Source organism: Mobula hypostoma, chromosome 16, assembly GCF_963921235.1.
Source record: "Mobula hypostoma chromosome 16, sMobHyp1.1, whole genome shotgun sequence".
Lineage (NCBI taxonomy): Eukaryota > Metazoa > Chordata > Chondrichthyes > Myliobatiformes > Myliobatidae > Mobula > Mobula hypostoma.
The window spans coordinates 13697921-13720819 of NC_086112.1; the positions used below are offsets into that span (position 1 = coordinate 13697921).

A 22899-nucleotide genomic window follows, 5' to 3' on the forward strand; every position below is an offset into this window, starting at 1 on the left:
TGGTGATCTATTCTATATGGGGTTTGTTGGAACTGTCGTATCTCCCTAATAATGTGCGAAATCTAGATGAAAAATAAGTCATTAGTTGCAAAAACAGAAGAAATACATTGCATCATAAGACTTCAAACCACTATTTGGCAATAAGGTTTTAACAGAGAGTATTTCTTTCTTTCTCTATTTTTACAAAATTAACATTGAAGAGTTGTAAAACACTTATGAATCATAGAAAGACCAATAATGTCTGTTTTATTAGGCGCACATGTACACTCACTTGTTAAGGCAAATCAGCTAATCATGTGGCAGCAACTCAACAATTAAAGCATGCAGACATGGTCAGAGGGTTCAGTTGTTGTTTAGACCAACCATCAGAATGGTGGAAGGATTGTGACCTATGTGACTTTGACTGTGAAATGATTGTTGGTGCCAGATGGGGTGGTTTGAGTATCTCAGAAACTTCTGATCTCCTGGCATTTTCATGCACAATAGTCTCTAGAGTTTACAGAAAATGAGGTGGATAATGGAAAAAAAAACACCCAGCGAGCAGCAGTTTTGTGGGTGAAAATGCCTTGTAAGTGAGAGGTCAGAGGAGAAGGGTCAGACTGGCTTAAGCTGACAGGAAGATGGCAGTAAATCAAATAAACACGTGATACAACAGTGGTCTGCAGAAGAGCATCTCTGAACGTACAATACGTCAAACCTTAAAGTAGATGGACTGTAGCAGCTGAAGACCACAAACATATGGTACCTTCTATACCTAATAACGTGGTGACTGAGTGTGGAACAGAACTATGTTTTGTTTTCTGCACCTTTCAGCTCAACTCACCATTCTCATTTTGGAAAAGTTTACAAGACCTTCATCAGTAAAATTCGGTGTACCCTCTTCTATAAACGCAAGGTCAGTCAAATACATGCCAAGGTATGGAACACAAGGTGGATTACAACTGCAAGAGATGATAAAAGATAACATTGGAAGGTCACTATTAATTTATAGTCTGTACCTGGGCTGATTGTTTGAGAGTTATTTAATACTTTAAATAAATATTCAGATGTTTAAAAAGCTAAGAAACTACTTATGACTATTCATTGAACACTAGTTCATTCACAGCTGAGTACTGTGTTCCTGAGTACTCTGAGCCTCCAGGGTAGTAATATCTGTATTGCTGCCTTTGCCACGCACCGGTGAGGCTAAGAATAGGATGATTTGGCAGATGAATGCATGGCTGAAGAACTGATGCAGATTACAGGGTTTCTGATCTCTGGATTATTGGGATCTCTTCTGGGGAGGGTATAACTTGTACAAAAGGGATGGTTGCACCTGAACTTGACTGGGACCAATATCCTTTCCCTTAGCAAACCAGCCCATAAGGATATTAGTCCCCCTTGAGGGGGAGGGGAGGGCTTAAGGTAGGTCAGCATGAGGATGAGAACTGGTGTGATAGGTCAGAATATTGAGCAATTGGTGTTAAGGTACATGAAATGTGTAGAAAGACTGTGAGGAAGGATATGCAGTGGATATGGCATAATTGGAGTCAGCTGGATGGATTGAAATGTGTCTATTTTAATGCAGAAACAGGAATTACCACTCAAACATCGGGTTCCTGAACTAGAGGGGGTGCCTTCACTCACCCCAAAACTGAACTGATCCCACAACCTATGGATTCACTTTCAAGGACTCTTCATCTCATGTTCTTGATATTTATTGCTTATTTATTATTTTTTTCTTTCTTTTTATATTTGCACAGTTTGTTGCCTTTTGCAGACTAGTTGTCTGCCCTGTTAGTGCAGTCTTTCATTGATTCTATTATAGTTATTGAATTGATTGACAATGCCCGAAAGAAAATGAATCTCAGGATTGTATATGGTGACATATGTACTTTGAACTTTGAACAAGGGAGATGAACTTGATAGAGCTGTATTAGTTGATTAGTATTAGTATTAGTATTAGTATTAGCTGTATTAGTTGATAGAAGCATTGATAGAGTGAGCAGTCAGCACCTTTTACCAGGGTGGCTAAGAGGAGAGGGTACCATTTTATGGTCTTTGGTACAAGGTATTGGTGGGAGGGGGGGATATCAAAGACAGTTTTCTTTACACAGAGAGTGGTGGGTCTGTGGAATGCATCACTGGGGTGGTAGTAGAGACAGGTACATTAGGGGCATTTAAGAGACTCTTAGAGAAACACATGGATGAAAAAAATGAAGGGCTATGTGGAAGGGATTGTTCTTGGGGGAGGTTAGAAGGCTGGCAGCACATTGTGGGCTGAAGGGCCTGTACTGTTCTATGTTCTGCCCCTCAGTGAAAATGTGAAGGCTTCTGGAAAGGGCGCTGGAGAGATTTACTAAAAAGATCATGAGAATGAGGGAGTTTAGTGGTGTGATTTGACAGAAGTTGTTAGAGGTTTTTCTCCTGAGAACAGGAGGTGGTTGAGGAGATCTGATGGCAGCATTAAAAATCATGAAGGGTGTAGATGGGGGTGGGGGGGGATATGTCCCCGTCAGCAGGACCCTCAAGAAGCAAGGTCTCCGCAAAACAACCAAAGCTGCTGCATGAGGAATACTTTCTTTAATGCAGTGACTGGCTGGGTTCTGGAATGCACTTCCGGGGGTGGGCAATGGAGGTAGATTCCACTGTAACATTCAAAAGAGAGGGGCCGCTGCCTGTAAAGATCGGATTACGCTTGGCTGAAGTGTGACAAAGTGCAAGGATAAGACCAAGAGCTGGATTACAGGACTAGGGCATCATGGGGTCATGATCTTCCATGTCACAAAGTTCATTACTTCCATTATGGCCCTGTAGAAACCCCCTCTACCATTTGCATGGAATGATACTGCAATATAGACATTTATCAATAGGAATTTCATATGGAATCATATTACCATGTTGGAAAACTTCAAAATGGTTCTCAGAACCAATTTACTATTGACAAGAATGAAAATATAGCACTTTATACCATAACATTGTTGGGACTAGTGTGGGATAATCCCTTGTGTTAATTACATTATGTTTAGTTAACAAAAACTTGGACTGGGTGTGTTATTGACCACAATGAAATAGAGAAAGGAAATATCAATATTCAACATAAACCATTTATTATACTAGTGGAGGCATGTTAGAGCAGGACTAACTTTTTCAGTGTTTCCCGTAGGTTTTTAAATCTTCCTTCTGACGAGACAGTTTTCTGAAGCTTCTCCATTTGTGCTTTGGTCTAAAACAAGTGAACACAACAATTACAAGCTCACAATTTACAAAGTTATCAACGAATAAAGCAAAATCACATGGTCCAGTTTCTGAGCGACAGGAAACATAGCACATAGTTTTCAACTCTGACTTACTGTGGTTAATGTCTACTGTGGATGGGAAAGATATGGGTGCAACAGGTTATCAGGAAGGTAAATGACATGTTGCCCTTTGATGCTAGAGGGATTGAAGTTAAGATCAGGGAGGTTGTACTACAGCTACACAGGGTACTGGTGAGGCTACACCTGGAGTACTGTGTGCAGTTCTGGTCTCCTTACTTGAGGAGGGATATATTGGCTTTGGAGGCACTGCAGAGGAGGTTCACCAGGTTGATTCCAGAGATGAGGGAGTTAGCCTAGGAGGAGAGATTAAGTCACCTGGGACTAGACTCAATAGAATTCAGAAGAATGTGAGGGGAACTTATAGAAACATATAAAATTATGAAAGAGAGAGATAAAATCAAGGCAGGAATATTGTTTCTACAGGTAGATGAGACTAGAACTAGAGGACATTGCCTCAAGATTCGGGGGAATAGAGTTAGGATGGAGATGAGGAGAAACCGCTTTTCCCAGAGAATGGTGAATCTGTGGATTTTTTTTTTCTGTCCAGGGAAGCAGTGGCGGCTAACTCATTAAATATATTTAAGACACAGTTAGATGGATTTTTGCACAGCAGAGTTATGGGGAAAAGGCGGGTAGGTGGAGCTGATTCCACGTCCAGATCAGCCGTGGACCTTATTGATCAGCAGAGCAGGGTCAAAGCCATAGATGGCCCATCTAACCCCTGGCTCTTACTGTATCTCCTTATATTCTTAAGAATCAGTGGGCAGCTGTCAGTAAGGGAAAAATCTCATAGAATTCTCATTTCCCTTAGCCCAAAGCCAATTCTGCTACGGACAGCCCCAGGCTCAGCTGTGAAAGGTGGAGGGCGGATAGCAACCCCATCCCATAAAAACCCAACAGAAGCTCCGAAGGACACATCCCCGGGAGAGGAATCATACCCCAGAGCAACACTCACAACACGCTGGAGGAACTCAGCAGGTTGGGCAGCAACCGTGGAATAGATCGGTCAACGTTTCGGGCCGGAACCCTTCGTCAGGACTGTAGAGGGAAGGGGCAGAGGCCCTATAAAGAAGGTGGGGGGAGGGTGGGAAGGAGAAGGCTGGTCAGTTCCAGGTGAAAAACCAGTAAGGGGAAAGATAAAGGGGTCGGGGAGAGGAGGCAGGAAAGGTGAAGAAAGAATAGGGGAAACACAATGGGTAATAGAAGGAGGCGGAATCATGAGGGAGGTGATAGGCAGCTGGGGGAGGGGGCAGAGTGAAATAGGGATGGGGGAAGGGAGGGGGAGGGAATTACCGGAAGTTGGAGAATTCTATGTTCATACCAAGGGGCTGCAGACTACCTAGATGGTAATCATACACCAGAAGTTGGGCTACACCTAGGGACAATTTGTAAAGCAGGGGCCCAGGACAGAAGACTCTGGCAAACTGCTGTTGGCGGCCTATGACCCAGTGCTGGGCTCGAGTATGTTAGCCCAAGGCCAACATACTATTGTAACTGTTAACTTGGTTTACAAGCCAGCAAGGCTAGGGATAAATTCTCAATACATTTTCTCTGGTTTGCTCAGTAATGCAGTTAGCATTTCTGTAGCCTTAAGTCAGGATATTTTTCAAAATTTCCTTACATTTTTGCCTAAGTTATTTAAGAAAGTACCAGGATCCCATAAACAGTTCAAAGTATAAACACAAGAGATTCTGCAGATGCTGGAAACCTAGAGCAACACGCACAAAATGTTGTAGGAACTAAAGGAACTAACACAAGATACCCTAATGGTTAACCTCCAGGTGGGGTCAGTGGTGAAGAAGGCAAATGCAATGTTGGCATTCATTTCTAGAGGTATAGAATATAAGAGCAGGGATGTGATGTTGAGGCTCTATAAGGCACTCATGAGACAACACAGAGTATTGTGTGCAGTTTTGGGCTCCTTATTTTAGAAAGGATATACTGACATTAGAGTGGTTTCAGAAAAGATTCACGAGAATGAGTCCAGGAATGAAAGGGTTACCGTATGAGGAATGTCTGGCAGCTCTTGGGCTGTATTCCCTGGAGCACAGAAGAATGGGGGGGGGTCTCATAGAATCATTCAGAATGTTAAAAGGCCTGAACAGATTAGATATGGCAAAGTTACTTCCCATGGTAGGGGATTCTAGGACAAGAAGGCACGACTTCGGGATTGAAGGACGTCCTTTTAGAACTGAGATGTGGAGAAGTTACTTTAGTCAGAGGGTGGTAAATCTGTGGAATTTGATGCCATGAGCATCTGTGGAGGCCAAGTCATTGGGTGTATTTCAGGCAGAGGTAGATAGATTCTTGATTAGCCAGGGCATCAAAGGGTATGGGGAGAAGGCAGGGGAGCGGAGATGACTGGAAGAATTGGATCAGCCCATGATTGAATGGCGGAGCAGACTCGATGGGCCGAATGGCCTACTTCTGCTCCTATATCTCATGATCTAACCCAGCAGGTCAGGCAGTATCTATGGAGGGAAGGAGCAGTTGACATTTCAGGCCGAGATCCTTCATCACTCCTGATGAAATGTCTCGGCTCATAAGATGCTGATTTGGTTGCTCTGGATTTCCTGAACGCCTTGTTCTCATTGCTATCAACAGGAAGGAGGTACATGAGCCTGAAGACACACACTCAACAATTCAGGAACAGCTTCTTCCCCTCTGCCATCCGATTTCTGAATGGACATTGAACCCATGAACACTATCTCACTATTTTTCTATTTCTATTTTTGCACTATTTATTTAATTTAACTATTTAACATATGTACACTTACTGTAATTCACATTTTTGCTATTGTTATGTATTGCTGTGTACTGCTGGCACAAGGACAACAAATTTCAAGACATATGCCAGTGATATTAAACCTGATTGTGATTCTGATCTGCAGGATAGCTTGCATTCATGTTCTCTGCCAGCAGAGCGCCGTGATATTCAAATAGAAATCAGCAGACCCTTGAAGAAAAAATCCCTCAGGGAGCCATTCCAAATCCCTACCAGATCAGGTTCCTTTGCCAGCAACGTGAGGTGTAAAATCGACCCTGAGCTATGAGTGATGTTCTCAGTATGAATCCTATCTGAGTCTAATCACGGGATAAATATCACATCAAACAGACTCAGTGAATGTTCTGTTCTTGCAAGTCATGGCCATTAGTCAATTGCTTATGGTGAGTTTTCTGATAGGTTAAGGGAAATCTGAGGTGAAGGTTGACAGAGGGATTATTACTATATTATTTTCATGTGGTTCCTTAAGGTTGTTATAGTTGGTGGGGGGGGGGCTGTAGGGATAAACTCCCACTTAAATTCTCCCAATGGCAGGCATCTCAAATAGTCACTGACAAACAAGTCCAGCTCCTGGCTTTCACGTGTGGGTTAGCTACTAAGCCCATCGGAACCATTTCTACTGACAGAAGAAGGGGCGGAGTGGGGGTGGTTATTGGCATCTTAAAAGCAGATGTTTCAGGCAGATGGGGCTGATCAGCCGAGGTTGGCAGCTCATCTAGGAGAAGGAAAACTCAGATCTCAAACCTCTGCTGCCTTGCGGCCATACCCACTCATGGGGGAGGCTTTGGGAGTAAACCCCGAGGACAAATCCGGAACTGGAGTCCCTAAGGCAGTCCGACATTCTGTTCAAAGCCGACGGGCAACGCCTGTGACGGAGCTGGTGCCACACTGTAACGGTCTCTGCCGTTCCTTGGGATTCATAAGTTGTGTGGAGGGAGGGAGCCTGCTGTATGGGCAAAAGCTGGCTCTCCATACTGTACTGCCCTGGGTTGTGTATGACGTAGACACCCAGAACACAATATCCATGGTTGACCCCAACCAGTGGAGGCCCATATGAGTTTCTTATGAAATTTAATTATTAAAAAGCAATTTTTCTACATTTGCTGTCAAATGAAGAAATGGCAAAATATTTTGATACAAAGTACATTTGGTCATGAGAGGTGTCTTTGGCTCCATGGTCAAAAGGCAGGATCTCTTGGTCCCTACCTATTTCAATTCAACTTCCCGTTGTGACATATTGGTCCTCTACTTTCATGAGGAGGCCAAACTCAGGTTGGAGGAGCAACACCTCATATTCCATTTGGGTAGCCTCCAACCCATTAGCATGAACATCGATCTCTCTAACTTCTCAGTAATTACCCCCCCCGCCCCCCCACCGCCCTTTTCTCTTTTTCACTTCATCATTCTGGTTTCCGCCTCACCAGTTCTCTTCTCCTCCAATCACCGACCTCTGGTACCCTTCTTCCTTCCCTTTCTTCCATGGTCCACAGTCTTCTCCAATCAGATTCCTTCTTCTTCGCCCTTTACCTCTTCCACCTATCACTTCCCAGCTTCTCACTTCATTCCACCTCAACCACCTAACTTCCCCCTCACCTGGCCTCACCTATCGCTTGCCAGCCTGTACTCCTTCCCCTTCCCCCACCTTCTTACTCTGGCTTCTGCCCCCTTCCTTTCCAGTCCTGATGAAGGCTTTATTCCCTTCCATAGATCCTGCCTGACTTGTTGAGTTCCCTCAGCACTGTGTGTGTGTGTTACTATGGACTACACCTGTGTGATGTTGCTATGGACTACACCTGAGTACGTGTTGCTATGGACTACACCTGTATGTGTGTTGCTATGGACTAAACCTGTGTGATGTTACTATGGACTACACCTGTGTGATGTTGCTAAGAACTACATCTGTATGTGTGTGTTGCTATGGACTACACCTGTGGTGTGTGTTGCTATGGACTACACCTGTGTGATGTTGCTATAGACTACACCTGTGTGATGTTACTATGGACTACACCTGTGTGATGTTGCTGTGGACTACGCCTGTGTGATGTTACTATGGACTACACCTGTGTGATGTTGCTATGGACTACACCTATGTGCGTGTTACTATGGACTACACCTGTGTGATGTTGCTGTGGACTACGCCTGTGTGATGTTGATATGGACTACACCTGTGTGATGTTGCTAAGGACTACACCTGTGTGTGTGTTGCTATGGACTACACCTGTGTGATAGATACTTGTTACCTGTTTAGAGACTTTTGCCCAGGTTTTCTTCAGTCGGTAGATTGCGCTTCGGTTCAGGGCCGACGTGATCTCTAGGACACCGTTGTAGTTGTGCATACATCGACAAACATCCCCCACTGCTATCCATTTCTCAATTGAAACCGTGCGTGAACTTACATCAGCGTGCATCATGATTTGAGAAGCAACGAGGTTACTCATCTGTAAGGGAAGTGCCAGAGACAGTGAAATGGGAACCACTGGGAGCAGGAAATAACTACAATGCCTGTAACTAAATGATGGGTATTGATCCAGCAATTTGCCCTGGATAACATCCAACATATGATTACAGTCTTTAAGTAATTCCCTTGCATTTAATGTCAGTGTTGTTGCTCTTTGCATTTTGTTTGCTGCCGCCTCTGAATAATGTAGGAGATTGGTGAATCAATGAACAACTACAAAGTCCCGATGAAGAACATACTCTGGACTTATGGAATATAGCAAAAATTGATTTTAACAGCAGTTAGTCGTCAGACCTGAACATGGATTGTAGATTGAATTTAATATACAGCTCTGAACAATAACCTTCCTGAAGGTGCATCTTGGGGCTTGATTCCAAACAAAGAAACACTCTATTTGATCACACACACCTGCATATGCATGAATGCGGCCCAGAGTCAGTGAGAATAACACTTATTTTGGGTGTCTGGAGTGTAGGTGTGAGGACAGAGGTGTTAGAAAACTATATATAATTCAAAGGGAGCATTGAAGATACATTGTTATTATAGAATTATCCTGCTGTTACCTTTGATCTTCAGCATATAAAAATGTCCTTCAAGAGGACCACAACCTTGTCGTGGTTTGGAGGCTTCCCTGCCTCAGTGACCTGGAGAGCGATGTTGGCTGGAGTCAGGGCTTTGTGCTTTGACTCTTGGTAGGGTCACTCATGCCAAACAGGTCAAAGGGTAGAGGCCAGACTAAGAGTGGTCCACTGGTCCTCCAGGTTCGGTGGTTCAGCTCAGGGCTAATAACCCAGACTGGTCAAACAAGATTGTTACGGAAACAGCAACAAAGAACCCTTCTGCATCTCAGTGCGATGGTATTCCTTAGTCTCTGGACAGGACTTGCATGACTGACAGTAATGAAAACTGCAAGGAAGTTACTGACACGATGAAGGAAGCCCTGTACACTGACAGAGATGGAGGACCTTCATTTCTATCCTAAATGCCAGCAGTAAGAGAAGAGAGATTTACAAATTACATGTAATATTGGGTCAGGTAGGCCTCTTCCTCCAAGAGTGTCTCAAATGTGATTGCCTGTACACTTGAATGCTGATTAAAACAATTTTATATCCACTAGCTGTAGTGTCTCTCTGGTGGCTTTGTTCACGGTTATAAAAGGATCTCAGCCCAAACTCTCTGTTCCTTTTTCCTCTACATAGGGTCGGAAGGTGTTGAATCATTCTGGATAGAGCTAAGGAACTGTAAGGGAAAAAAGACCCTGATGGGAATTGTATACAGACCCCCAAACACTAATAAGGATGTGGTCTACAAATTACAATGCGTGCCAAAGGGGCAGTGTTACAATAGTCATGGGGGACTTCAATATGCAGGTAGATTGGGAAAATCAGGTTGGATTAAGGAGGGGGAATTTCTAGAGTGTCTACGAGATGCTTTTTAGAGCTGCTTGTGGTTGATCAGCTATTCTGGATTGAGTGTTGTGCAATGAACCAGAATTGATTAGAGAGCTTAAGGTAAAAGAAACCTAAGGAGAAAGTGATCATAATATAATTGAATTCACCCTGAAATTTGAGAAGGGGAAGCTAAAGTCAGGTGTATCAGTATTACAGTGGAGAAAAGGAAATTACAGAGACATGAGAGAGGAGTTGGCCAGAAAAGAACACTGGCAGGGTTGAATGCAGGCTTCAACGGAATTTCTGGAAGCAATTCGGAAGATACACAACATATACATCTCAAAGAGGGAGAAGTGTTCTAAAGAAAAAAATGACACATCTGTGGCTAACAAGGGGAGTCAAAGCCAACATAAAAGCCAAAGAGGGCATAAAATAGAGCAAATATTAATGGGAAGTTAGAGGATTGGGAAGCTTTCAAAAACCAACAGAAGGTAACCAAAAAAAGTCACTAAGAAATTTAAGGTGGAATGTGAAAGTAAGCTAGCCAATAGCATTAAAAAAGATACCAAAAGTTTCTTCAGATCCATAAGAGTAAAAGAGAGATGAGAGTGGATATCAGACCACTGGAAAAAGTGCTAGTAAGGTAGTAATGGGGGACAACAAAATAGCAAGTGAACCGAATAAGTATTTTGCATCAGTCTTCATTGTGGAAGACACTAGCAGTATGGTGGAAATTTCAGGTGTCAGAAGACATGTAGAATGTGAAGTTACCATAACTAGAGAGAAGGTTCTTGGAAACTGAAAGGTCTGAAGGTGGATAAGTCTCTTGGACCAGATGATATCCACCCCAGAGTTCTGAAAGAGGTGGTTGAAGAAATTGTGGAGGCATTAGTAATGATTTTTCAAGAATCACTAGATTCTGGAATGGTTCCAGAAGACTAGAAAATTGTAAATATCACTCCACTCTTCAAGAAGGGAGAGAGGCAGAAAAAAGGAAACTATAGGCCAGTTAGTCTGACCTCAGTGGTTGGGAAGATGTTGGAGTCGATTATTAAGGACGAGGTCTTAGGGTACTTGGAGGTACATGATAAAATAGGCTGTAGTCAGCATGGTTTCCTCAAGGGAAAATCTTGCCTGACAAATCTGTTGGAATTCTTGGAAGAAATAACAAGCAGAATAGACAAAGGAGAATTGGTTGATGTTGTGTATTTGAATTTTCAGAAGGCCTTTGACAAGGTGCCACACATGAGGTTGCTTAACAAGCTATGAGCCCATGGTATTACAGGAAAGACTCTAGCACAGATGAAGCGGGGGCTGATTGGCAGGAGACAAAGAGTGGGAATAAAGGGAGCCTTTTTTGGCTGGTTGCCGGTTTTAGTGATGTTCCACAGGGGTTCATATTGGGACCGATTCTTTTTACATTATATGTCAATGATATAGATGATGGAATTGATGGCTTTGTTGCAAAGTTTGCAGATGATATGAAGATAGGTGGGGGGCAGGTAGTGTTGCGGAAGTAGAGAAGCTACAGAAGGACTTAAACAGATCAGGAGAATAGGCAAAGAACTGGCAGATGTCGGGAAGTGTATGGTCATGCATTTTGGTAGAAGAAATGAAAGGGTTGACTATTCCCTAAATGGAGAGGAAAATACAAAAAACTAAAGTGCAAAGAGACTTGGGAGTTCTTATGCAGGATTGCCTAAATGTTAATTTGCAAGTTGAGTTTGTGGCGAGAAAGGCAAATGCAATGTTAGCATCCATTTCAAGAGGACTAGAATATAAAAGCAAGGATGTAATGCTGAGACTTTATAAAACACTGGTGAGGCCTCACTTGGAGTATTATGAGCAGTCTTGGGTCCCTTATCTTAAAAAGGATGTGCTGAAACTGGAGAGGGTCAAAAGATATTCACAAAAATGAATCCAGGATTGAATGGCTTGTCATATGAAGAAAGTTTGATGGCTCTGGGCCTGTATTCACTAGAATTCAGAAGAATGAGGGGGGGACCTCATTGAAACCTATTGAATGGTGAAAGGCCTTGATAGAGTGGATGCTTCCTGTGGTGGGATAGTCCAAGACCAGGGGACACAGCCTCAGAATAAGAGGAATGTCCTTTTAGGATGGAGATGAGGAGGAATTTCTTTAGCCAGAGGGTGGTAAATCTGTAGAATTCTTTGCCACAGGCAGCTGTGGAGGCCAAGTCTTATATCTTTTGGTCTTATGGTCTACATGCATACTCCCTGACCTGCTGAGGTCCTCCACCAATTTTGGAAATCCATTCCCTGGATCTCCAGCATCTCCAGAATCATTTGTGTTCGTGAATAACTACTGGTTATTTATAGCAGCCCGTCTGTTTCATTATCAGACCCAAGATCAACAGTCAAGTATACCACCACTATAGTAAGCAATGGGCTGTGGAAATAAGAAGTTGAGGATGGGAAAAATCAGTGAGGGATTCCTCTCCAAAAATGCTGCCTGGCCTGCTGTCCACCATGAGCACAGGCCTCCGTATTATCCAGGACATCTTGAAGGAGTGATGCCTCAAAAAGGCAGCGTCCATCATTAAGGACTCCCATTACTCAGGTCATGCCTTATTCTCATTGTTACCGTCAGGTAGGAGACACATGAGCCTGAAGGCACACACTCAATGATTCAGGAACAGCTTCCTCCCCTCTGCAGCTGATTTCTGAATGGCCATTGACCCCATGAACACTGTCTCACTACTTTTTTAAAATTTCTATTTTCTGCCCTACTTATTTAATTTTTATATATATACACACACACACACACACACACACACACACACACACACACACACACAGTAAGCATATTTCTGTAATTCAGCTTTTTTCTCTATTTTTATGTATTGCAACAAATCTTGCAACATACGCTGGTGTATTAAATTTGAGTCTGGGTTCCTGAGTTTGAGATATTTAGATAGGCACATAAATGTAAGAAAAATAGAAGGGATATCGACATTGTGGAGGCACAAAATTAGTTTAGATAACCATTTGATTATTAATTTATTTAGTCTGGCACGCCGAACGGCCTATTCCTGCACTGTACTATGTTCTATGATCTATGTTTTCCCTCCAGCATTTTGTGTCTGTTACTCTGGAAGGGAAAGAGTTTGAAAAAGTGTTGGGCATTGTAAGCTGCAATAATCAGTGTGAAGGAAAGGAATCGGGGAAGGACTCAACTCAAATCAACCTACAGACTCAAGGGATTTATATACACCTCGTGTTCCCAGTATTACATTATTTATTTTCACAATTTGTCTTGCACGTTGGTTGTTCCCCGGTCTTTGTTTATGTATAGTTTTTCATAAATTCTATTAAAAATGTATTTCTTTATTTCCCTGCAAATTCCTGCAGAAAATGAATCTGAAGGAAGTGTGTGGTAACACACTGTATACATACTTCGATAATAAATTTTATTTTGACCTTAAGAGCAGATTGCAGACTGGAAGAAATAAGGAAAAAAACACTTTAACCAGTAAAGGAGCCAGTACAGTAGGACAATTAGATTGAAGGAGGCGTTTAAATGTAAGAAGCCAAATACCAGGATGTGTAGAGGTACACACGAGTGTAGAGTGTAGAGGTTTTGGTGGCTGCTCGCTGTGCAGAACCTACTCTCTCCTTGGCGTTACGAGAGAGTGTAGAAAAGAGCCATCAGTGAGCCTCCAGATAACTATGGATCACGAGGTGTGACCTGTGGACCAGTGCTACTGGGGCATAGGCCAGGGCCTGATCAACCCTGGTCGCCTGGGTAAGTGAGTCTGATCTTGAAAGACCCAAAACACCCGATGACCCCAGGTTACATCACTAATTATGTGTCGCAGAACATCCTAAGATGCACTTCAGCTTCAGCAGGTCAACTTGGAGGATTTTCACACGCAGTAAAGTATGTATTAATTTTATAAATATTTTGCAGTATACTGAACTAAAATTAGAAATGATTGCATGACATCAGAGTAAAAACTAAAGTAACATTAAAACGTGCTGGGACTTTCAGGCAAAGGAAGGACCCTCCAAGATTCCTCAAAAGGAGGGCCCACCAAGTTAACGACGTCCCTATTAGCCTGGAAATCCCAAACATGACGGCCTTTCTTCCTTTGTTCACCAGCAGCTCCAGAGCTGCAGTGTGATGTTGAAGTGCTGACGCAGACCAGGAGAGGGCACACACTTGCTGCAATTACAACATCAGGCGTCCTCGGAAATCCACTTGCTGAATTTATGCCAACTCACACCTGGCTCGGGATAATAATCCCCATAATTGAAATTAATGTAGAACACAGGCTGTTTGGCCCATGATGTTGTGCCGAGCTTTTAACCTACTCTAAGATCAATCTAACACTTCCCTCCATTTTCTTTAATCCATGTGCCTATCTAGGAGTCTGTTAAATGTCCCAAATGTATCTGTTTCCACCGCCACCACCCTTGGCAGGGCATTCCACGCACCCACTACCCTGGGTGTAATAAACCTGCCTCTGATATCCCCCCCCCCCCACAGTTTCCTCCAATCCAATCCAATTCCAAATGAAGTTAAGCAATTTATCAGGCAATTGACAATTTATCATTCCTGCTGTTTGAGAGCAGCTGGGAATAAATTAGGATTATGCAAGATTATTAAAACAACACATGTATTCTCTTACAGTAATATTTCACACATCTCTCTGAGGAACTACGATTTACTTTGCAGAAAATACATTGAAATTATGTTGCCAAAATTACCAAATAAAAAATATCTCTTACCAAATACAAATGCTATTGATAAGAATTTTTAAAAAATCATCATTCATGGAGACAATTTTTATTGGAGGCCAAAAGTGAACGCTGCTTCACTATCTTTAAACACAAAATACTCTGCAGATGCTGGGGTGAAAGCAACATTCACAACACGCTGGAGGAACTCAGCAGGTCGGGCAGCATCCGTGGAAATGTCGGGCCAGAACCTGACAAAGGGTTCCAGGCCGAAACGTTGACTGATCTTTTCCACAGATGCTGCCCGACCTGCTGAGTTCCTCCAGCGTGCTGTGAGTGACTTCACTATTTTTGTGTTTTTTTTTGCATTTTTACTGTAGTTTTTTATGTATTGCACTGTACTGCTGCCGCATAACACATTACATGCATATGTCAGTGATCATAAACCTGATTCAGATTCTGTTTTGTGTATTACAGCTGTGGCGCTTCCTCAATTTAAAAACCGAACACTAGAAGGAAAAACAAAAAATGAACTGCAAAGAAAACGTCATGAATGGTATCATAAAAATCTGTTGGACTTTTGAATCTAACAAGAAGTCGGATTGAAAATGACAGGATGTTAGGGCCGAAGGCAAGGGACGGGCCAGTTCAGTTCACTGCTCCGCGATGTTTTCTCGGCTCTGCACTGAACTGAGACCGGGGCCTGCTCCCGAATCAGCTGCAGTGATGCCGGTCTGTGATTCGTGTCTGCAGACTCACTTTAGTAAACTTCAGTTCTGAATGCTATTTGCTTACTTTTTGATGGTCTCTTTTAATCACACGTTTTCTTGGCTCTTACAGTAATTGTTTATATGATTTGTTTTTATTCTGCACATTGGGTGTTTGACAGGCTTCTTTTGGGTTTCTTTGTGTTGTGGCTGCCTGTAAGGAGACGAGTCTCAAGATTGTGTAATGGATACACACTTCGAAGTTTTGCATTTGACCCCCCACTTTAGCATCAATAATTGAATTAAGGCAAATGGTATGCTGGCATTTATAGCGAGAGGATTCGAGTACAGGAGCAGGGAGGTACTACTGCAGTTGTACAAGGCCTTGGTGAGACCACACCTGGAGTACTGTGTGCAGTTTTGGTCCCCTAATCTGAGGAAAGACATCCTTGCCATAGAGGGAGTACAAAGAAGGTTCACCAGATTGATTCCTGGGATGGCAGGACTTTCATATGATGAAAGACTGGATCGACTAGGCTTATACTCGTTGGAATTTAGAAGATTGGGGGGGATCTTATTGAAACGTATAAAATCCTAAAGGGATTGGACAGGCTAGATGCAGGAAGATTGTTCCTGATGTTGGGAAAGTCCAGAAGGAGGGGTCACAGTTTGAGGATAAAGGGGAAGCCTTTTAGGACCGAGATTAGGAAAAACTTCTTCACACAGAGAGTGGTGAATCTGTGGAATTCTCTGTCACAGGAAACAGTTGAGGCCAGTTCATTGGCTATATTTAAGAGGGAGTTAGATAAGGCCCTTGTGGCTAAAGGGATCGGGGGTATGGAGGGAAGGCAGGTACAGGGTTCTGAGTTGGATGATCAGCCATGATCATACTGAATGGCGGTGCAGGCTCGAAGGGCTGAATGGTCTACTCCTGCACCTATTTTCTATGTTTCTATGTTTCTATTAGAATCTGGTACTGTTAACACCTTTAAGGATCTAGTTACTCACATCATTAAAATGCTGGCTGGTCTTCATGATGTATGGCGTTCGTTCAGTTTTATCAACCTTCATCCATCCCTGACCAAGGAACTCTCTGAAAGGAAGTTTACACGTTACTGAGAGCTCACAGTGAACTCTGGATTTTGCAGTTCTCTCTATTCAAGTGCAAACTGCCTTTAGTCTGACCAATTCAAGATTCAAGATTGTTTAATGTCATTTCCTGTACACAAGCAGAAGGATCTAGATCCAATCCAGCACAAAAAAAAACACTAAAGAACACACTAATAATAATAAAACACAATAAATATAACATATAAGATGACTTATATACACAGATTGATTGTATGCCCATAAAGTGACACTAGGCTGTACGTAAGGCGACTGACAGGAAGTAATAAAGTAGTGGTGGAGTTAGTGGGTGGAGGTGTTGATCAGCCTTACTGCTTGGGGAAAGTAACTGTTTTTGAGTCTGGTGGTCCAGGTGTGAATGCTACGTAGTCTGATGGGAGTGGGACAAACAGTCCCTGAACAAGGTGTGTAGGATCCTTCATGATGTTACTTGCCCTTTTCTGTATATACGGTATTGTCTTGAAGGCGAGAAGGCTGGTGCTATTTATGCATTGTGCAGTCTCATCTACCTGCTGTAGAACATTCTTGTCTGCTGCAGTGTAGTGTCCGTACCAAGCAGTGATGTAGCTTGTTAGGGTGCTCTCTACTGCACATCAGTAAAATGCTGTGAGTATGGATTAGCAGTGTTTCCAACTTTGGTCTGATCATTTCACAGATATGTGAATCTCATGCAGAGCCATCTTTGTCACTGTACAAATATTCTATAAAGTTGTTATAGTCATAGTCATACTTTATTGATCCCCGGGGAAATTGATTTTCGTTACAGTTGCACCATAAATAATTAAATAGTTATAAAACTATAAATAATTAAATAGCAATATGTAAATTATGCCAGGAAATAAGTCCAGGACCAGCCTATTGGCTTAGGGTGTCTGACCCTCCAAGGGAGGAGTTGTAAAGTTTGATGGCCACAGGTAGGAATGACTTCCTGTGACGCTCTGTGTTGCATCTCGGTGGAATGAGTCTCTGGCTGAATGTACTCCTGGACTTATGGACTTCTAGCTATCGAGGTGAGAAGACTGCAAATAGCAGGGCACTTTCTACACCACCCCGAGCTACCTGCCGGCCTAGTCATCATATGGGAGCCCAAGCACGGGAGGATGAACCCTGGGTGCCCTCCCAAGACTATGGTCAACACGCTCCTAGAAGGCAGCAGCGCAGCTAATGTAGATGAACTGAACACACTGATGAGGGAGAGGGAGAAGTGGAGAGTCCGTCATCGTGCCCGTCGCCGGCCCCCTAGACCTGAGTCGACATAGTAGTAGTAGTTTAGCTATCAAATGATAAATACAATACTCACACCAATCTTAACAAACGATTTATCTAAAAACAAGCTAAGACAGATTTCTATGAAAACTGCCACAGCAAATGCTGAACAAATAATGAAATGCATCTCAGTGAGAAACGGATACAAAAGGATACATTCGTAACTTCATCTCAAATCTAATCTGATAAGAATTTGCCCATAAAAAGGTGAACAGGAAAGATTTTCTGTACGGTCGCTGGCCCTCAGTTCTACAGTATGTAGAGGTTTTAAATATTTAACAGGACCAGAGAATCCTACTTTGGCTGAATTAATCTCTCTCGGGCAGAAAGTTCCAAATAGTATTCTTGCTGCTGGCATATGAAATAAAGTTTGCACATTGAGACATAGACTGATGCACTATCAAAAACTTTCTCAAGATAAACTCAACTCACTCGTATGGGATGCTTCTGAAAACAATGTGATCAAGGAGGGTCAACTGTTCGGCCATTTCCATGACTGACAGACTCTCGAAGGACTCCATCCTTGGTCCATCTGTCTGTAAAGAATTACATTATTGGTCTCATTAGGGGGACATAGAAATCAAGGCGCCATTAGGATCAAATTATAAAATTGCAGGTTTTTCTCAGATACAAATTGTACAAAACCTAGTAGTGAATGTATTGGGTTATAAGTTAACAGCAATAAACCTCTTGAAGTTTAGATTTTATGATAATGCAACAAGTAACTGCAATAGAGAAGAAAACTAATCTTTTCTCAGTTTCCTCCTAGTGAGAAGTCTTGAGTATCAAAGACCACCTCATTATTTTACTTTTAATAAATAATACTATGCCTCTTGTGAAATGGAAAAAATAAAGAGTTTTCACAGCAATAACAGGCAAAGCAGTGTATACCTTCTTGTGACAGTTTGTTTTTATATTTCTGTTAGAAAACATAGAACATGCAAAACAGTGACACCTTTTACTCCCTTATCAGGGAGAGGGAGAACCTGCGGTATGTCATATGCTGGATGGAATGCCAAGTCTTTGGGGTAACTGCAAGTCTGTGTATTTGTTATTGCTTTGAGTGCTCGGAGGTGGTACCAATGATTGCTTTTTCCTGCCGGTGGCGGGAGGGGAGATATTTGCTCGCTGCAGCTTACGCGCGGGAGGGAGGGGAGCTGGTGGGGGGGACTTTGGGGTTCTTACATTTATCTGTCGTTCATTCTTTTGGGGCACTTCTCTGTTTTCGTGGAAATTTGCGAAGGAAAAGCATTTCAGGGTGTATATTGCATACATTTATCTGACATTAAACTGGACCTTTAAACCTTTGGTCCACCAAGTTGTGCCGACACTTTAACATTCTTCAAGATCAATGCAATTTATGAACTTCATCTGCCACTTCTCAGCCCAGCTCTTCATCCTCCTAATGTCCTGTTGTAACCTACAACAATCCGCTACAGTATCCAAACACCACCAAGCTTGCAAAATCTAACAAAACTGAATATCTAGTAGATGGTTTCCTCTATGACTAGAGGTCTGTGACTAATGGTATGCCACAGGGGTCAGTGCTGGGTCCTTTGTCGTTTATCCACTGTGTTAGTGATTTAGTTGATAATGTGACAAACTGGGTCAGCAAATTTGCGATGACACCAAGATTGGGACATAGAGGACGGCAAGGAAGACAATCGAAGCTTGCAATGGGATCTGGACCAGCTGGAAAAATGGGCTGAAAAATGGCAGCTGGAATTAAATGCAGACAAGTGTGAGGTGTTGCACTTTGAGAGGACAAATTGGGATAGGACTTCATCTTTTTATGATGTCAGATGTAGGTATTTTACAGAGAAAGGTGGGTTTGTGGAACACCTTACCAGGGCTGGTGGTAGATGCAGGTACATTAGGGGCACTTAAACTCTTAAATGGCCACATGGATGGTAGAAAAACGGAGGGCTATGTAGGAAGGAAGGGTTAGATGGATGTTGGATTAGGTTAAAAGGTCAGCACAACATTGTGAGCTGAAGGGCCTGTACTGTTCTTTAACGTTCTGTGTTGTTCATGGACGATTCCAAGCCTGGCTGTGAAAGGAGGAGCGCTGGACGTGGGGCTAGCAACCCCATCCTGTAAAATCCCAGAGCTACACAAACACCAACAGAAGCTCTGAGGGCCTCATCCCTGGGAGAGGAAGGATCTGGAGAAACTACACCTGGGAACAGCTTGAAAGTCTAGCCTAGGATAGAGGGCTCTGGTGAATTGCTGTTACGGTCTGTGCCCCAGTAGGGGTGATGGGCTTTAGATTTGTAAAATAACTTCAAAACGCAGAGTTACTAGGCAGGGCATAAACTGTAAAAGGAGCTGTTAATAGTAAAGGTTATCAGTGAACTGAATCCAGAGATTACTGAAATGAGTTCTGTGTGAGAGTTGACACACTCACCATCTGTAGTAATGCTTCCATCCGCAGCTGAACATCCAGTTCATCTTGTGACAGGGCACTGACAGAGAGTTCAATGAAGATTAGAAGGCCGCACACCACAGATATTGACAACAGAATCAATGCATTGTCGTTAGGACATGATTCATTACCTTGATTATTACACTGTTTCAATCAGGCAGAAGCTACAGGAGCCTTAGGCCCCACACCACCAGATTCAGGAACAATTATGACCCTTCAACCATCAGGCTCCTGAACCAAAGTGGATAACAACACTGAACTGATTCCGTAATCTACAGGCTCACTTTCAAGGACTCTACACCTCATGTTATACTATTTATTTACTTATTTATTATTGCTAATATTATTTTTGTATTTGCACAGATTATAACATAGAACAGTACAGCACAGAAACAGGCCATTTGGTTCACAATGTTGTGCCAAACCAACTAAATTAGTAGTCAAATGGCCAACTAAACTAATCACTTCTGCCTGCACAATGTCCATATCCTTCCATTTTCCTCACACTTATGTGCCTATCTAAACATCCCTTAACAACACACACAAAATGCTGGAGGAACTCAGCAGGCCAGGCAGCATCCATGGAGGAAAGAAAGGTTGACATTTCTGCCCAAAACTTTGTACTTTTTTCCATAGATGCTGCCTGGCCTGCTGTGTTCCTCCAGCAATTTGTGTGTGTTGCTTGGATTTCCAGCAACTGCAGATTTTCTTTTCTATGTAAACATATCTCAAGTTTGTCTTCTTTTGCACATTGATTCTTTGTCAGCCTTTGTGTAGTTTCTCATTAATTCTATTGTATTTTTCTTTGTTCTACTGTGAATCCCTGCTATATATCGGTGGCATGCTGTGGGGTGTGAAACAGGTGGCAGAGATGGAGTGCCAGGGACAGGGGCTGGCACAGGTGCAGACACACCCAGCCCTGAGACACAGGTAAAGTCATTTGATTCCAAACAATTGGTTTATCAATCATTACAGAACATCTTCACGTGCTACCCATTTCCTCCCCTCTCCTTTTTCCCTTTCCCAACCATGATTCCCCTCTCCCTGCCCCCTTCCCACTCTCAGTCCACAATGGAGACCCATATCAGAATCAGGTTTATCATCACTCACATATGTCATGAAATCTGTTTTTTTTTTGCAGCAGTTCAGTGCAATACAGAAAATTACTGGAAAACTATGTAAAACTCTTGGGTAAACTCTTAAAATTTACAAACCTAAACTATATGCAATGAAGTTTTTAATGCTTAATTTAATTTGTCACATGTACATAGAAACATTGAAACACACAATGAATGCTTTCTTTGTTTCAAAGTCTGAGGATGTGCTGGGGGCAGCCCACCAGTGTCGCCACAGTTCCAATACCAACACAGAAAACAAACAACTTACTAACCCAAACCTGTACGTCTTACTAACCCAAACCTGTAGTCTTACTAACCCAAACCTGTACGTCTTACTAACCCAAACCTGTACGTCTTACTGACCCTAACCTGTACGTCTTACTGACCCTAACCTGTATGTCTTACTAACCCAAATCTGTACATCTTACTAACCCTAACCTGTATGTCTTACTAACCCAAACCTGTAGTCTTACTAACCCAAACCTGTACATCTTACTAACCCAAACCTGTATGCCTTACTAACCCAAACCTGTACGTCTTACTAACCCTAACCTGTACGTCTTACTAACCCAAACCTGTATGTCTTACTAACCCAAATCTGTACATCTTACTAACCCTAACCTGTATGTCTTACTAACCCAAACCTGTAGCCTTACTAACCCAAACCTGTACATCTTACTAACTCAAATCTGTACATCTTACTAACCCTAACCTGTACGTCTTACTAACCCTAACCTGTACATCTTACTAACCCAAACCTGTACGTCTTACTAACCCTAACCTGTATGTCTTACTAACCCTAACCTGTAGCCTTACTAACCCTAACCTGTATGTCTTACTAACTCAAATCTGTACATCTTTCTAACCCTAACCTGTACGTCTTACTAACCCTAACCTGTACGTCTTACTAACCCAAACCTGTATGCCTTACTAAACCAAACCTGTACGTCTTACTAACCTAAACCTGTACGTCTTACTAACCCAAACCTGTATGCCTTACTAACCCAAACCTGTATGCCTTACTAACCCTAACCTGTATGTCTTACTAACCCAAACCTGTAGTCTTACTAACCCAAACCTGTACATCTTACTAACCCAAACCTGTATGCCTTACTAACCCAAACCTGTACGTCTTACTAACCCTAACCTGTACGTCTTACTAACCCAAACCTGTATGTCTTACTAACCCAAATCTGTACATCTTACTAACCCTAACCTGTATGTCTTACTAACCCAAACCTGTAGCCTTACTAACCCAAACCTGTACATCTTACTAACTCAAATCTGTACATCTTACTAACCCTAACCTGTACGTCTTACTAACCCTAACCTGTACATCTTACTAACCCAAACCTGTACGTCTTACTAACCCTAACCTGTATGTCTTACTAACCCTAACCTGTAGCCTTACTAACCCTAACCTGTATGTCTTACTAACTCAAATCTGTACATCTTTCTAACCCTAACCTGTACGTCTTACTAACCCTAACCTGTACGTCTTACTGACCCAAACCTGTATGCCTTACTAAACCAAACCTGTACGTCTTACTAACCTAAACCTGTACGTCTTACTAACCCAAACCTGTATGTCTTACTAACCCAAACCTGTATGCTTTACTAA

The 22899-nt window shown here is 42.5% G+C and overlaps 1 protein-coding gene across 2 annotated transcripts in view; it reads right to left on the reverse strand.

The window, feature by feature from the left end:
- Positions 1-22899, reverse strand: part of LOC134357231 (ras-specific guanine nucleotide-releasing factor 2-like) — a 172025-nt gene that overhangs the window by 8418 nt on the left and 140708 nt on the right. For both annotated transcript variants that reach the window (XM_063068554.1, XM_063068555.1), the window contains 7 exons: positions 20143-20200; positions 18168-18271; positions 16350-16434; positions 8325-8522; positions 3126-3205; positions 824-941; positions 1-62 (listed from right to left, as the gene is read on the reverse strand). The exon at positions 1-62 is cut by the window's left edge and continues 7 nt beyond it. In XM_063068554.1, coding sequence (XP_062924624.1) covers positions 1-62; positions 824-941; positions 3126-3205; positions 8325-8522; positions 16350-16434; positions 18168-18271; positions 20143-20200 — 705 coding nt within the window. The remainder of the gene's footprint in view (positions 63-823; positions 942-3125; positions 3206-8324; positions 8523-16349; positions 16435-18167; positions 18272-20142; positions 20201-22899) is intronic.